Here is a 15,806-nt window from a genome sequence, read left to right on the forward strand (position 1 = left end):
AGAGCACACACTGGAATACTTACCGAATGTCAGTTGTCACAGGGCAATTTATTAAGCCATTATAACCTGGATTTGTATGTAAGCTTGTTGATTTGTCACTGCCTTCACAAAACAGAAATGCTATTTCTAGACTGATGAGCTGTGCCACACAGCAATATGCATGCACACGCACACACTGCTTCAGCAAACTAAGTCTTCCTGGCTTCCAGTATGACAGTGGAAGGATGTTCATATCAGAAGGAAGGCATTGGGCTCAATCTCCATGTCTCTTTCCTCTGCCCCTACTTCCACTTGTGCTGGCTGGGCTGGGCCAGGACTGAGCCTGGGTAGGGTATTATTTCTCTGGATAGAGTATCATTGCTCTAGCAATAGCCAAATGCATATGGGCCCAAAAGTCCCCTAAGGTAACCTTGTCTTTTTGTGGTGCTTCACGTCTTTAATGCAAATTGAAAGCTAGTTGAAAATGGTAAGGTATTTAAAAGTCTCTCTCTGCTAATACAGAAGTTACATAAAACAACCTCTACTTTATGTGCTTCCAATCCAGCAAAGCACGGAGGGTCAGATCCTCAACTGGCAGAAACCTTGCAAACTCTGCTAAAACAAATGGTGCTATACTCATTTACTCCAACTAAAAAATGTGGTCCAAGTGACTACATTTTATGCCTAGCCCACTTCCCACGAAGGCCTCCTCAAACACAACACTATCTATTCAATTCCGTAGGCAGCTCTTATGTCTGCTGTACATCACATAAGAAGCAAGTTTAAGCCCCGTGACTGCAATCCTCATGGCTATTTAAGCATTTCTCTTCGGCTGACTTTAACAAGGGTTATGTAACTGACAGCCTTGAGGGCCTGGACCTTTCTATTTTGTCTCTTAGGAATATTGGTTTGATTTTTTTTTTTTTTTTTTTTTTTTTTTGGAGGGGAGGGGAAGTTGGTCTTGTGAATATTTGTAAGATGTTGATTAGTTCTAGATGGTCTAGCCTCTGTGTCAGATGACTCAGAGTTGAGCTTAAACATAAAAATAGAATTGTCTTGGTAAATGGGGTAACTGTCCTTATTTCACGCTCATCAGCTGAAGAATGATAACGGCACTTCTGAACGCATCTTCAATAATAAGGCAAGTGAACCACAAGTCAGCAACTAAAGGGAGAAGGTGGTCAGAGTTTTAATAATGTCCTTCTCCACATCTGCCCCATGTTCTCTTGTTGTTCTGCATTGCTCTAAAGTGCCTGCACGTGACTGGGGCATTGCAGTGTCAGGCGAGATAAAGTCACTTTTTCAAAGGAAGTTCCTGCTTCAGAGCTCTCCCACAGTCTAACTTGCTACCTTCACGCCTGGGTTATTTCCAGGAGCAAAGGAGAAAGGTAAGGGATAACTCATTCAAGTAAAACAATATAAAACCATGTTAGAGCTTGGTCTGCAAGGTCTAGACCCTCTCAAGGGTTGCATGACAACAGTCCAAGGAGCAGAAGGGGCATGACCCAGAATCTAATACTTTCTCCTTTAAAGAATGGATCATTGCATCCATGGACCTTCCTCACTTTCCTAGGCAGGCATGCCTCTGGTGCCACATGCCAAGCACCCAATTTTATCCCCCACTGCCATTCATTACCTCCCTGTCTCAAAATGATTGTTTTACCTCCAGCTTCCCTGACACTCAAGGTTTTCTTCATTCTCCAACACTGCACATTCTCTTCTTCCCAAACTCAGACATATGCTCCCTTCTTTTCCCACATCATTTTAGTGGATCTCCATCTCCAGACACCACAACCCTTCTTCCCAACCCATTTTATTCTTTACTTACTAGTGCCAGCCCTGATCAGAGTTGTGTCTTTGTGCAAAGATGGGGTTGCCAGAAACTGCTGTCTCACTAACAAAGAAGGAAGTTACTGTTTGCCAGCAGCTTCACAGCAATTATCTGTGTGCATGCCCTCTTCCTGTGGCATGTATGAGGTGGTTTATGTCTCCTTCATAAATATCAGAATGGTGGCTTGTACAGGTGGAGACCTCTTCTATTCTAGAAGAGATGGTAAGATATCACATTCCTGTGTGGAGTGTTTCTGGCTAATATTAAATTCCAAACAAGAACGTGAAAAAGATGAGGTAGATGGGTTGCCCATCTCTCATGCTGATGGCTGCTGCTGGCCATGGGCAGTACACATCCAAAACCTATTTATAGCTTCTTATAGCTTCTCATTGCTTCACACACCCTTCATCACTGAATTTGCCAGTAAAACCTCAGATTAACTCTGGCCCTGATTTTCAAAGTGTACTTGAAGGCATTATTTTTTATTTTTAGCTTTATTTGCGCATGGGTAATATTTTCACTGTTAGGCCTCTGTTAATTAAAGAATGTAGCTGTAGCCTCTTTGTCTCTCCTTCTCCCCCCACCTCCTCTCCATTTTCTGATCCTTTCTAGAAGTGCCTCAATACCTTTGGTGAAGTGAACCTTGAAATGCTGGTGTGAGATTTGAAAGAGATTTGGCAAACATAAAACAGCCCCATTTCTTTCTTTCTTCCTTTCTTCCTTTCTTCCTTTCTTCCTTTCTTCCTTTCTTCCTTTCTTCCTTTCTTCCTTTCTTCCTTTCTTCCTTTCTTCCTTTCTTCCTTTCTTCCTTTCTTTCTTTCTTTCTTTTCTTTCTTTCTTTCTTTCTTTCTTTCTTTCTTTCTTTCTTTCTTTCTTTCTTTCTTTCTTTCTTTCTTTCCTTCTTTCCTTCTTTCCTTCTTTCCTTCTTTCCTTCTTTCCTTCTTTCCTTCTTTCTTTCCTTCTTTCCTTCTTTCCTTCTTTCCTTCTTTCCTTCTTTCCTTCTTTCCTTCTTTCCTTCTCTCTCTCTCTCTCTCTCTCTCTCTTTCTTTCTTTCTTTCTTTTTCTTTCACTTTTTTTTTTTTTTTTTTTTTTTTTTTTTTTTGTATCACATACAGGAGCTTTCTCTAGTTATTTTTCTTTCTCTGTCATTTACTTTGCTGTAAAACTTCAAATGTAGCAGTGCTCAGCAGATACAGGGATAGCAGCAGCTATGGGGATATCAGATAATATAAAGATTATATTCCACTGCCAGGTACAAGCAAATCTCTCTATCTAACTTAGTGGTAAAAATGTAGACCAAGGAAATGGGTGTGTTAGGTTTGTGTTGTGACAGCAACACCACAGACATTCTCAGGAGATCATAAGTAGAAGCCAAATGCTGTCAAAAAGCTCAGAAAGAACTGAAGCCAGTGTATTTCAACACCTGTCCCTGAAGCCAACAGAAACTGTTTGGCTGTGTTTCACAAATTTTTTTTGGACAGGTAAAGTGGTTCAGGTAAGACTTGAGTGGAAGAGCAGAGTGAGAAATATTCCGCTAACAGTAATTTTTCTTTTTCTCCTTGTGCTGCTCCTTGGGATGAAAACCAAATGTGGCTGCTATCTATCAGGTGGGAAGGCTGAGGGTCTTCATCACCCTACACAGCTGAGCAAAAAGAGGCAGTCCTCACTTCATACCGGGTCTCATTTTCATGGCAGAAGAGACTTTAAAGCCTTTCCTTATCTCAGGCAGCATCTTTGTGCCTGATTTGTCCAACTGAATTCAGTGGATGGGGAGCAGTTCTGCAGCAATGAGCTGAACTACTGAAAGAGTGCCAGCTGATGAATTTACACATTTTGGGGCCTGACCCAACTCCAATTAAAGTCAAGGGAAAAATTCTCTTTGTCTGCAGACAGAGTAGTGCCAGAATCTCCCCCCAAGCCAGTCAGCCAAAGTTCATCAGACACCAGTCTGTGATGCTAAAATGAGCTTGCCCTCTTTTGTGTAGGTGAGAGTAGATGTCTATCACAGAGGATGTAACCCAATAAAAGGGCTGTGTCTCTAATTTCCAACTCTCCCTCCTTCTCAGACTCCTGCCAACTTTTTTCTATTTTTTTTTTTTCAGAGAGTAGAGCAGGGGACCTTCTGTCCTATAAAACACCACTAGATGAACCAGGGTCTGTGTATATGAAGGACTTAGAGTGCTGGGTAAACCACAAGAAAAATCCTTGCAGCAGAACCTGGCTCCGTTGCTCCCTAGTCTAGAGGTCAGATGCAGTCTCCAACCACTAGGTCAGAAACTCTTCATACCTATGGCCTTCTGAATATCAGCTTTATTTTTATACAAGTGCTTAAAAAGATACGTACTCTTCCAGTTTTCACAATAGCCTGCATATCAAAGCACTCTCCATGAAGTTGGATGGATTTGAATCCAGATGGGGATGTGGTGGAAAAGAAAATGTGTCTGTCTTCAACTTCCATATATAAAGTTTATGTAGGAGCCCGTAGCTTTTATCAATTTGGCCTGAGGCAGCTCATATTAAAAAACTAATTTTCTACTCTGAAAATATGAGACATATATATGCTCACTATTGCTAAAGGTCCTGCCCTCCTTTGCAAAAAAGAATTTCTCATTGGAATTTGATTGTCTTACTGGAATGCAAAAGGATAAAGAGAAATGATCCCTCCCTTGGCTGGATTCTCAGCAAAGGCAAATTTGCAGAGCTCAACAGAAGTCTGAATTCAATCTGTAGAACTGAATCTTTATTTATATCAAACTGTTGGCTTCTTTGTCTCCAGCTAGGCTGGAAAAATAAGTGGTTCATCTTTATGCTATCCAGATATTACATTCGTGAAACTAAATCAAAGCTTAGCCATTAAAACACACTCACACACAAAATCAAATGAAAAGACAAGCAAAGAGTTCAGTTCAATCCTTCTACCAGGTTTGCTATTTTGGCTACTGAGCTTCACCTGACATTTTCCAGAGAGAGGAGGAAAGAAGAAGACAAAGTGTGGGAATGCTTAAATGGAAGGTCACAAATCGTAGAGAAAACTAATATGAAAAAAACTAAAATTTAAGAGGGCTCTTCAGTCTGGCAACAACAAAAAAAAAAGAACACAGAAAAATGCAGTCAAATACAGACTGGAAAGTGATGCAAATTTTTGTGCATTATGAGTAACTGAAGCCACATGCCATAAGTTTTCCATCAGAAATGATTGACTAAGTGAAGACTAAATGATTGACTGAATGATTAAACTGAATGTATTCTGAATGAATTGTAACAAATAGTTATTGGAAAAATCGGTGTGGGCGATTTCACAGAACCCTCCTAACCTGATCGTCTCTACATCTGGGTGCTTAAAGCCCATATTCACTAACACATGAGCGTATGCCTATCTTAGAGTAATTTAAGCCAACGTGATGATTCAGTTTCACATAACTACAAACATTACGACTGAGGGCATGACAAAGAAAGTGAGGTTCGGTCTACTACTGACTGCTGGCACATTTGGCAATAAGCTGTGTGTATACATGGGCATGAGATTTCTCTACTGTTTCTACCTCTCCAAAATATTCAAAGTCTCTGGTGCTGCTTTGTTTCCCACTGGAAAATCCCAATGTGTTTTTAGAGCCTTCTCTAAGGGTCAGTCTACACGCTGCTATACGCCTAAAGACACACCTAATTCATTTGGGCAGCTGGGGAGAGATGAAGGAGTGAGGGACATTTGCAAAGCTGCTATTGGTGATCCTTATAGCAGCAGAAAGGGCCTGGGCCACTTTGTGTAGGACTTGGGATCAATGGTCATTTAAGCCTGCTACATTTGCTTATGCAAATGAGCCTTGCTTGTCAGCTCAGGGTTTCTGCCCCATGAAAGGCAGGGTACATTTTTCACTGAAGCAGGAAGACTTTTCTTTCCCTCAGGAGTGAATCTATCAAGGAAGATGAACCAAGGAATTTAAGCAGTTTACTAGTACCACACCCCAACACCAAGTGCACAGTGCATGTTCTGGCTCATGTGATAGCTCAGTGATTGGTGGCATTGGCCCTGAGTCCCTGAAATGCTTATGGCCACATTCTCTCTGGTCATAGAAATACCCAACACACTTTATTTTTCAGGGCATTCATGTTGATCTCAATGGTAATGGTTGGACTTAATGATCTTGAAGGTATTTTTCCAACCTAAATGGTTCTATGAACCTGTGATTCCATAACCCAAAACTACATGTATTTCAGTTTAAATTGCCATAGAATTAGCACTGTAACTGAGCTTTCCTATACTAGATAAAATGAAGTAAAAATGCTGCTGCAGCAAAGCCCATGAACATGTTTTTTCAATTACATATTCATCTATATTAAGTGGAATTCCTAACAGATTGGAGCATTGGCACATATGTTGGTTGTGAGCTTAAAATATTTTTAGGTGGCTAGTGCATAAAACATAATTTTATGTCTTTGTACTGCAACAGTTAAGGTTAAATTCGGGAAATAGATCCCTTCCTCAGTAATGCTGGGAGAGGTTGTAATTCATTTGGATTTTATATATCCCTGAATCTGTTTCAGAAGGGAGATGCTTTTGTCCTTTTTTCCTCAAAGGAACTAAGTGCAGTACTTTCTCTTCTAATAAAAAGACCTCTATTGCTTTGTTTCTCCCCTCTTCTGAAACAGCATAGTGGTGACAGCATTCAGTAAATTAAATTGTTTGTTCAAATCTCTCCTCAGACTGAATGAGCTCAAGGCCATATCTTGCATTATCAGTAGAAACATGAAACCTTCCATAAATCCTATAGTAGGCCCTGGATATATCAACTAGTTAGCACCCATGTGCCCCAAGCCAAAATCATATCCTGCAAGTTCAAAGCACAACAATACAATTATTTCACCTAGCTCAATCCAACCTAATGCAACCAAACCCGACATAAATTCAACAGATTTTATAACTGTTTGCAAGCAGATGAATATTAGGAGAGGCATTGTGATTGAATTCCATACAGGTATTTTTTCCTTATGGCCTAAAATATCGCCCATATTCTGCAAAGGGTAAGCTCAGTCCTGTGTAGTGAAGACATTTATTCCACATACTTTTGTAACCCTTCTGTAGGATCCAACCATTCACCATGAACTGGCATTTCCCATCAAAATCCTCTGATGAGGAGAAACACACAACGGTGGTAGCCGTGAGTCTGGCTTCCAGGAACGACAGATTCTGCAGGACAAAGCCCAGTATTTATACACAGAAGTGCTTCAGGATGGACTATTGCAGCAGACACTTCTCACAGAGCCTTCTGCAGTCATGCCTGAGTCACGTCCTGGTGAAAACTCCCGCAGGAGTGAGAGGTTAGGTCAAACTCCATGGTTCATTGGGTTCTTGGCTCCTCTGCCAATTAGCATTGACAATTATCTGTGGCAGCAGACACCAGCCAATTGTTCATCCATGTTTATATATCATTGTAACCATTCATGGGCCTACATAATAAAGTCCCATTGCTGAAGAATACACATCCCAGTGAACCACAGAGGAAAAAGAAAGAAAAGAAAAAGCAAAGGGTGGGTGGTATGTGGTCACTGCAATGGGGACATGGTGTAGACAGTTCTCAGGGAAATGATGGGAGTAGGCTGCTCTTTGATATTAACTGGGAAGTGCTCAAGCAGAAAAGCCATTACAGCAGCAGGGATGGGACTCAAAGTACGGATACAGAAAAGTCAAAAGACAAGGAAGAGATTGGGTGGTGAGATTGGGAAGAGAAAAGACAGTCTTTTCTGTTGCTTTATGATGCAGAGAAACACAGGTCTTGGAGAGATCTGTTGGACTGCTGTGTCCAGTCCCTTGCTATCGTCAGCAACACTGCCATTAGATAAACAGCTCTCCTTAATGTTTGCTCCTGTTGATTACACTGAGTCTGAAGGAGGAGAAAATACACCAACTCCTTTATTCTCCTCTTTTTTTCATCCCAGAGGAGAAATATCACAGTTCCACGTTAGTGTGGGATACAGATCCAGATGAAAAATAGACAGGGACGTCTATATATAGAATTCCTGCCTGAACTCGTGCAGAAATCTGGTCAATACAATCAGTGGAGCTCAGAGAGCCATCCACCTCACCAGATGTAGGTGCCTTCTTCAAAATGAGGGGGACAGCTGTCTGGACCCTAGCAGACATATTGGTTAGATATCAGCTGACTGTGATTGCACTTTACACATGGAGCTCATGTGTCGGTATTTAACCTGCGAAGTTACCTGAATCTGGATCTCCTACCACCACTGAGGGGAAAGGCTTTATTAAACCCTTAAGCAGAGGATGGCAAGTCTTTGGTCAGAATATCTAAGAAATTAGCACAGAATTGGGAGGTAGGCACAGGATTGACTGGAATCCCAAAATCTTGCAGTGACTAAGTTGTGGGTTTGACCTCAGAAGGGGCTAGAGGTCCACAAACCTTTCAACCTGGTAATTTATTTTATGCCCTTCCCACACAAATTAAGCTTGAACAATCAGCTTTTTGTTTCTTTTCAAATTTTTTTAAAAAATATTGAAGTCTTCCCAAGGTAGTGTCTTACATACATTTGCAAAGTTATTTTTGGTGCATTGTTTAAGAGAGGCAGCAGAACACGGCAGAAACTTCAATGTGCACAGCTACTTACTGAGCTCACAAAGCAGTGTTCAGATTCTCCACTTTCAAATAGGATAACATCTTTTATGAAGACTGCGATGGCTCTCATTATGAAGGACATGAAGAGGTGCATATGAATATAATTTCGAGTACAGTGTAGCTTTCTGTTGAGGAGAGATATAATAACATTTCTGAATAGTAAGGCTTCTCAAAAACATTATTTATCTATTTACATGTTTCTTCTGCCAAGATATAGAATTACAATCAAACATTAGAAACCCTGACACAGACAATGTTCTGATGTAAATCACTGCAAATTCACTTAAGTTTTTTAAAGCCACAAAAGATGTGGCATTCCATATATCTGTAGCACTGTTGCTTCTTTTCCACTTCTCAGAAAAAAAGGTCAAAAGATAGAATGATAGAAAACAGGTCCATCATACTGCTTTCCATTGGAAAAGAAATAGCTTTGACTCAGTAAACTGCACTTATGATAAAGGACTGTTTTCTACAGAATGTTTGTACTATAATAATTTTTTTAAAGGTAAAATATTTCCTCAGGGGGAGAAATAAATTAGCAGCAGCTGCCAAAATTAACACATATTGCAGGTTTTTTGGAGCAATGTGAATAATATATTCACTTAAAATGGCTAGTTATTAATTATATTAAGAACATCACAAGGGTTTTTCTTTCTTGCCCACCAATATTTTGAAGATGAATTTTCATCAAACAGGTCTGCTTTTCAAGTGTATTTTGTTCAGTCATCAGAACCACAACAGACCTCACTCAGCAACATGATCGAATTACCACTTTTTAATGAGTTACTGTGCATCGGCAAGTTTATACTCTTAATCTCTGACGATGAAAGGATAAAGGGACTGAGCTGAGTCCTCTGTTCTTGTGGCAAAACCAAGTCAAATTACACTGTTTCCCACAGATGAGGTGTGTGAACCCTGACAATTTCAACAGCTTTTCTGGCACCTTGTACCTTGTTGAGACAATGTAATTTGAATATGTCTGATTCACTGTTTGGGGAGCAGAGAGAGCATGCATGCTGAGAAGTGCAAAGGAAGCGTTTATCTCTGCTTAAGGATCATGAAGCGTGAGGCCAGTTGTGTACACAAATATACATGCCTGAATCTATTGCAAACAACAGGAACTGAGGATGAATTCAGATGCCATAACTTAGGCATTTCATGCCATTTAATTTGCTCTATCATGTCTACCTTTCAGTCCATAAGGGCCTGTGGCTCCTGAAGGTCCTACATTACACCTGTTCAGTTTGTGCATGACTCAAAGGCTCTAGCACGTCTAATATGGTTCTGGGTGACTCTGTTTTGACCTAGATCTCCATAGGCTACAATAGGAAGTATTTCTGAAATGCATTTCTGGAGGTAGATTTGGGGTGAGAATCATCTATCCCATTCTGAATGCCTACTTTAGCTGAAATTCATCATTAAATATACTCATCCATACTATTCTGACCCAGTCCCTGTATTTCAGATACAGAGATCCACCATGTAAAAGTGTACATTTAGTCAGATGAATCGCACCTTAAATAATTGGACTGGGGGTTGTAACTCTCATAAAAATGCCACAAATCACATATCATAAAACGCCGATACCAAAAAATGGAGGAACATCCCTCTCCTGTCTGTGTTTTACATTCAATCATGGTTTATAGACAAAACAGTTGACTTATTCATATTTAAACAGCCACTATTCCCTTTGAGTCATCCCCTTACCTCTGTCTTTTTTTTGCTCGTGCTCTTACCTGAAGAGACATAAAATGATCATAGCAGCTGTGAGAGCAATGAGCGATAAGGTATGTCCAATGGTGTAGCCGGTCTTGACTGTGCCATAGAATGACGTTTGCTAACATGAAGGAAAGAAGCAAAAAAAGACTTTCAAAGAGCTGCCAATATTTGCCTAAATACCCATGTCACTGATATTTTTCTGATTTTCTTGGTGAAATAAGGGAACCATCCTACTCCGTTATCTTACAAAAAACTTCCTTCACCCTTTAAAATCACATCAGCCAGGCTACATGATTCAAATACCACCAGTGTGAATAAGGGGAATGTGTCTGGTTCCAGCAGAGCTTGGATTGCACCAAAACCAGGTTAATGTTACACGAGGGAAAGATTCATAGAGGAAGGAGTCTGTTTTGACACTGGCAGAGACAGCTACATGGTTATAACCTTGTGAAACTAAACTGACTAATGTTCAGTTAAACAGTGCACGGACATGTCAGCTCTTAGGCAGTGAGCATGATCAGCTTCATTATAATAATGAATTTTGAGGACAGGACTGGTCTGGAAATTGGTTTTGCTTTTGTGGAAGCTAAGCATTGTGTTTTAGCAAGAAAAAAAAAAAAAGAAAAAGAAAAACAACAAACAACTAAAATATCCTCACTGAACACACAGAAATATATGTTAAGTTGGAAATTAGTCCACAGTTTTCTCTCTGATTGCATACAGAGGGAGTCTCTGAACATGGAGCACCATGGGTTTTAAATCCAACAGGGAATCCTGGTCTAAATAATATTGGGGAATAAGGCAAAAAAAAAACCAAAAAAAACCAACACCTCTCCTAAGGCTCACTAGCAACACTAAATCAATATATTTTGATCCTCAGCTTAAAAAGAAAAGATCAGTTGGTATTCAGACATCTGTTTTATCAATGAAAAATCAAAATTTTAATGAGAATCCAACTCAGCTTGTAGAAAGCCTTATTTTTCTAGCCCTTGATTGACCCTTCTCTGCCCTCCTTGCCACCATTTTCTGTAAAACAACCAACCAGCTGTAGTGGGTTTACGTGGCAAGGTTTTGGTAGCAGGGAGCCATAGGGGTGGTTTCTGTGAGAAAGATCTAGAAGCTGCCCCATGTTTGGGAAGGGCCCCATTGTTTTCCAGATCCGAGCCAATAAGCGATGTTGTTTTGCGCCTCTGTGAGAGCATATTTAAGACAGGGAAAAAACGCTGCGCCACACAGCAGCCGGGAGAGTCAAGGGAGTGGGAGAACAGCCTTGCACCAAGGTCAGTGTAGAAGGAGGGGGAGAGGTGCTCCAGGCGCCGGAGCAGAAGTCCCCTGCGGCCTGTGGTGAGGACCATGGTGAAGCAGGATGTCCCCCTGCAGCCCATGGAGTACCACGGTGGAGCAGGGTTCCACGCTGCAGCCCGTGGAGGAGACCACGGTGGAGCAGGTGGCCCTGCACCGACGGAGGCTGCCGCCTGTGGAAGACCCCTGCCGGAGCAGATTCCGGGCCGGACCTGTAGCCCGTGGAGAGGAGCCCACGCAGGAGCAGGTGACCCGGCAGGAGCTGCTACCCGTAGGGGAGCCAGGTTGGAGCAGTTTTCTCCTGAGGGATGGACCCCGTGGTACGGACCCATATCTGGAGCAGTTCTGAAAGAGCTGCTGCCTGTGGGAAGCCCACGCCGGATCAGTTCATCAAGGACTGCATCCCGTGGGTGGGACCCCACAGCACAGGGGACGAGAGTGACCGAGAAGGAGCGGCAGAGAAGAAGTGCTGTAGACTGACCATAACCCCCATTCCCCGTTCCCCTGCGCCGCTCGGGGGGAGGAGGTGGAAGAGGGTGGATGGGGGGGAAGGTGCTTTTGTTTTTTTTTCCTTTGTTTTCTCACTTCTCTCGCTTGTTAGTTGTAGGTAATAAATCTTACTATCTCCTTATGCCGAGTCTGTTTTGCCCGTTACAATAATTATTGCGTGATTTCCTCATCCTTATCTCAATCCTTGAGCACTTTTCACATATTTTCTCCCCATTCCTCTTTGAGGAGGGGGAGTGAGAGAGCGGCTGTGGTGGAGCTCGGCTGCCCACTCGAGCGGAACCACGACAAGCCAAAACCACAAAAAGCAGTTTTGACAGAAAATCTAAACCCAACCTTATCTGGGAAAACACTCTTTAATAACAGTAAGAGCTGAAATTTTTTATAGGTTATTTTCATGGGCCTTGATAAGCACTAGGTGCTGTTCAGGACCAGTGAGGCTGAGATGAGAGGTAATCCTCTAGAATTTACACAACCCAGCTTATAGGGGTGTTAAGACAGAAATTTCAGAGAATGCAGAGGCTACACTGGTCATGTCTATACTGCTCCTTGGACCACAGAGCTCAGAGAAGATAAAAGCACAGTGTCTTTGTAGCCTCATTCAATGAATCCACATCACTAAGCACTTTGTGTCATGATTCATAGCAAGGGCTTCTTTTCTAATTTATTTACCTGATAGACTGATGGAGTCTACAGAATATGGCCATACCTATGCTCGCCCACCTGCAGAGCATGGAGGGACTTGCACTGCATTAAGGAACAGTTGAGGTTCCACCTTGCTGTACTTGCTAATGACAATCACCTCCTGTTTTACAGATATCAAAGGAGATAATTTTATTCAAGATCATAAATGGAACTGAAATTTCACTGTTAATGTTCAGATTACTAAAATACTAATCCTAGAAAGAACAGGGATTTAGAGAAGTGAAGGAAATGTACGTCAGGATGCCTGTGTTCTGTTTCTAGACCTATAGTGATTTACTGAATAAAATTAGACAATTTTATCATTCCCTCTCTGACATCTAAAAGCCTGTCCTTAATTTCACTAGAATGTGATATGAACGATTAGTTAAGGTAGATGCTAAACTCAGATTAACTGAGAACTAGCTTCTTTCACTTCTGTTCAGTAGCCTCTACATTTGTCCCTTGATGAATGGAATTAGAATGTGAAACATTTACATCTGTAAGTGCAAAATAACAGAAACGCTGATATCAAGTCTTCAAGCAGCCCTGCATGCAAACTTGTTTTGTGTTTACATCACCTGTGCTAAAGCCTTCTGTGTTTCCCCTGGTAAATGCAAAGAGGCCCCTCTGGAGAGAACTGTGGGGTGAAATGATCTGTTTTCTTCATTGCCTCAGAGAGAGCCTACAGGGACAGTTGGGTGGCTCCTATCTGAGCAGGTGGGGGAACGGAGTGGGGAAGCTATGCGTCATGCCTAATAATGGGACAGTAAAACAACACCCCATTAGCTAACATATGGGTTTTCAAGGTCAGATTGGAGAAGGAAACGTTACCGTTTCAGACATCATAAATGCACTACTTTGGTGGCTATGTCTTCTATTTCATAAGGACTGACAGAATTTATAATTGAAATCATAGTCACAGCTCTTATTTATTTTTCAAAAATATTTTGCTGTTTCTGACTTGAGACCAGTAGATGTTTAAAGTTCACGAAGTGTTTTAGGCATGGATAGTTATCAGTCTGCTCTGGACCTCATGTTCCATACAGCCTGCAGTTCTCCTTTTTTTCTTATTCCCTTTATTTCTTCCTCCACAAACTGACAGTCAATTCAACAACAACAGAAATCTATTCTTCACAGGCTAGGACTGCATGTTCACCCCCCTCAGCCACCTTTCACACAAATTAGACTTAAACGGCATGACAAAACTGTGCAAATCAAGAGAAAATAATTAAGAAAGAATTAAAAGAGCACAATGCATGTTCTCTTGGTAACGCAGCACTCTGGCAGCGCTGCAATCCATTGGGTTGCCAAAGCATGTCCTAGGAATTCCCAAATCCCTTTGCAGCTGGAACATAAGCTAGAGGTCTTGGTGGAGGGTCTTCCCAGAACAGACCCGTAACGATGGCTTTTGCAATGTGCAACTGGTGCCACAAAACTCCATCTTAGGAATGGGACAGGAGGATATGAAAAGGTGGCTGACCTCGAAGGCAAACTAAAGCTCTCTCTTCAGTAGATCCCTGAAATTCTTTGTGTATCTTTCCCTTTGGTATTTTCCAAATTCTTTTACTCTTAAGGCTGGTAAAGTTCAGCTCAGATTTTCTGTTAACTCTTCGAGTGCCTTTGTAATGTGTGACAATACACAGACCACACACACTAGATATATATTCATTATTAAGTTTCCTATGTCCAGCATTCACAAACACTGGGAAATGTCATACAGCAGAAACAAACAAACAAACAAACAAACAAACAAAAAAACACACATGGACCTAGGTTTAATATAAATATATGGTTGCAGCAAAAGATAATATTTTTTCTAGCATGAGCTTTTTCTGGTTGACTATAGGAGAGCTATAGGTGACTAGTTTAGACTGACTAGATGTTGAACTTTTAGTTGCTTGAGGTGAATACCGCTTCTAACAAGTTTGGTTATCTTCTTTAGACTTTACCCTTCGTGCCTAAGCATGCAGCAAAGCAGTAACAAATTCCTTTCTGTGCAATGACAATACTCTATAATATTTGAAAGCTAATTATATCTAGTTCAGTGATTACTAATTTACCTGCAAGTAATATGCCAGAGAGTTTGTGGATTTTCTTTCAAAATTCAATAACATGGCCTGAAAATGTGTGTGTTGCCTACCTTTCTAGAGTTTATCTGGTTAAGATCAGCACAGCTGCACTGATGACAAATGAGTTATATTGGTTTATCCCTTCTGATCTTTTGATGATTGTGTTTGGCCTACAAATACTGGAATTACCATACCTACTCAAGGCTAAATATAAATAACTCAAGGAAGGCCTTGTTTCAAATTTGAACGTGGAACATGAAGCACCTGAAGTTACACTTGGGCATCACAGAGACACTGGTCTCATTTTCTCAGGTGCTGAGTTCCTGCCACCCCCTTGGAGATCAAGGGGAGGATCATCTATTTGACCAGACACTGATCTCTGCTTCCAGAGATCTTCCAGGTGATCCTTCATTTTCAGGGAATTAGAATAGGAATGGAAAAAATAAAGGATCAGAATACCACATGATTCTGCTATCTATCTACTAATGATAGTAAGTCATGATATACACTTATCCAGCTCTACAAACCTCTTCTGGAGTGCTGTTGGAATCAAATCCACAAGCTACAGCATATGGTGCAGGGTACACATCTGTCCAGCCCTGACTTGTGCAATTCCTGGTCACATTTCCTAAAAAAAAATAAATAGAAAGGTATGATTAACAGAAGAAGCATTGGGCTTGCTCTTAAACATATGTTTGCCTTTTCTTAATTTAAATGTCAGATCACATTTCTTGTAACACAGTAAAAGTCTCATACATTTTCTCTGTTAAGAAGTAAGCATCTTACACATAACACATAGAGTGGGGAGACCAATTTGGTCATATATTCAGTCTTCATATACAAATAGCTTTTAATATTGAGGTGCCCACAAAGCATCTCTTCTAATGGTACCATAATACCACCTGGACTCAGTCTCTTGGATGCGGGCAATGCAAGGATATTGTCTGAGAGTGTTATTGTCTCCGTTCCTGGAAATTTCTTCATCTAACCAGAGCAGTGAAGTATTTACAGCTTTCATTTTGCTTGTGAGAAGCCAAGGCAGGGATAGATAAAGTGATTTTGTGTTAAGGTGGGAGAGCTGGGAACTGA

General features: G+C 41.1%; 1 protein-coding gene across 1 annotated transcript in view; it reads right to left on the reverse strand.

Annotated features, from left to right (window-relative positions):
• VIPR1 (vasoactive intestinal peptide receptor 1) overlaps window positions 1-15,806 on the reverse strand; it is a 115,741-nt gene that overhangs the window by 30,541 nt on the left and 69,394 nt on the right. Inside the window, exons 4-6 of the mRNA XM_084508726.1 lie at window positions 15,245-15,345; window positions 10,173-10,273; window positions 8,429-8,561 (exon numbers count right to left, since the gene is read on the reverse strand). Coding sequence (XP_084364852.1) covers window positions 8,429-8,561; window positions 10,173-10,273; window positions 15,245-15,345 — 335 coding nt within the window. The remainder of the gene's footprint in view (window positions 1-8,428; window positions 8,562-10,172; window positions 10,274-15,244; window positions 15,346-15,806) is intronic.

This window comes from Aythya ferina, assembly GCF_964211825.1.
Source record: "Aythya ferina genome assembly, chromosome: 2".
Taxonomy (NCBI): domain Eukaryota; kingdom Metazoa; phylum Chordata; class Aves; order Anseriformes; family Anatidae; genus Aythya; species Aythya ferina.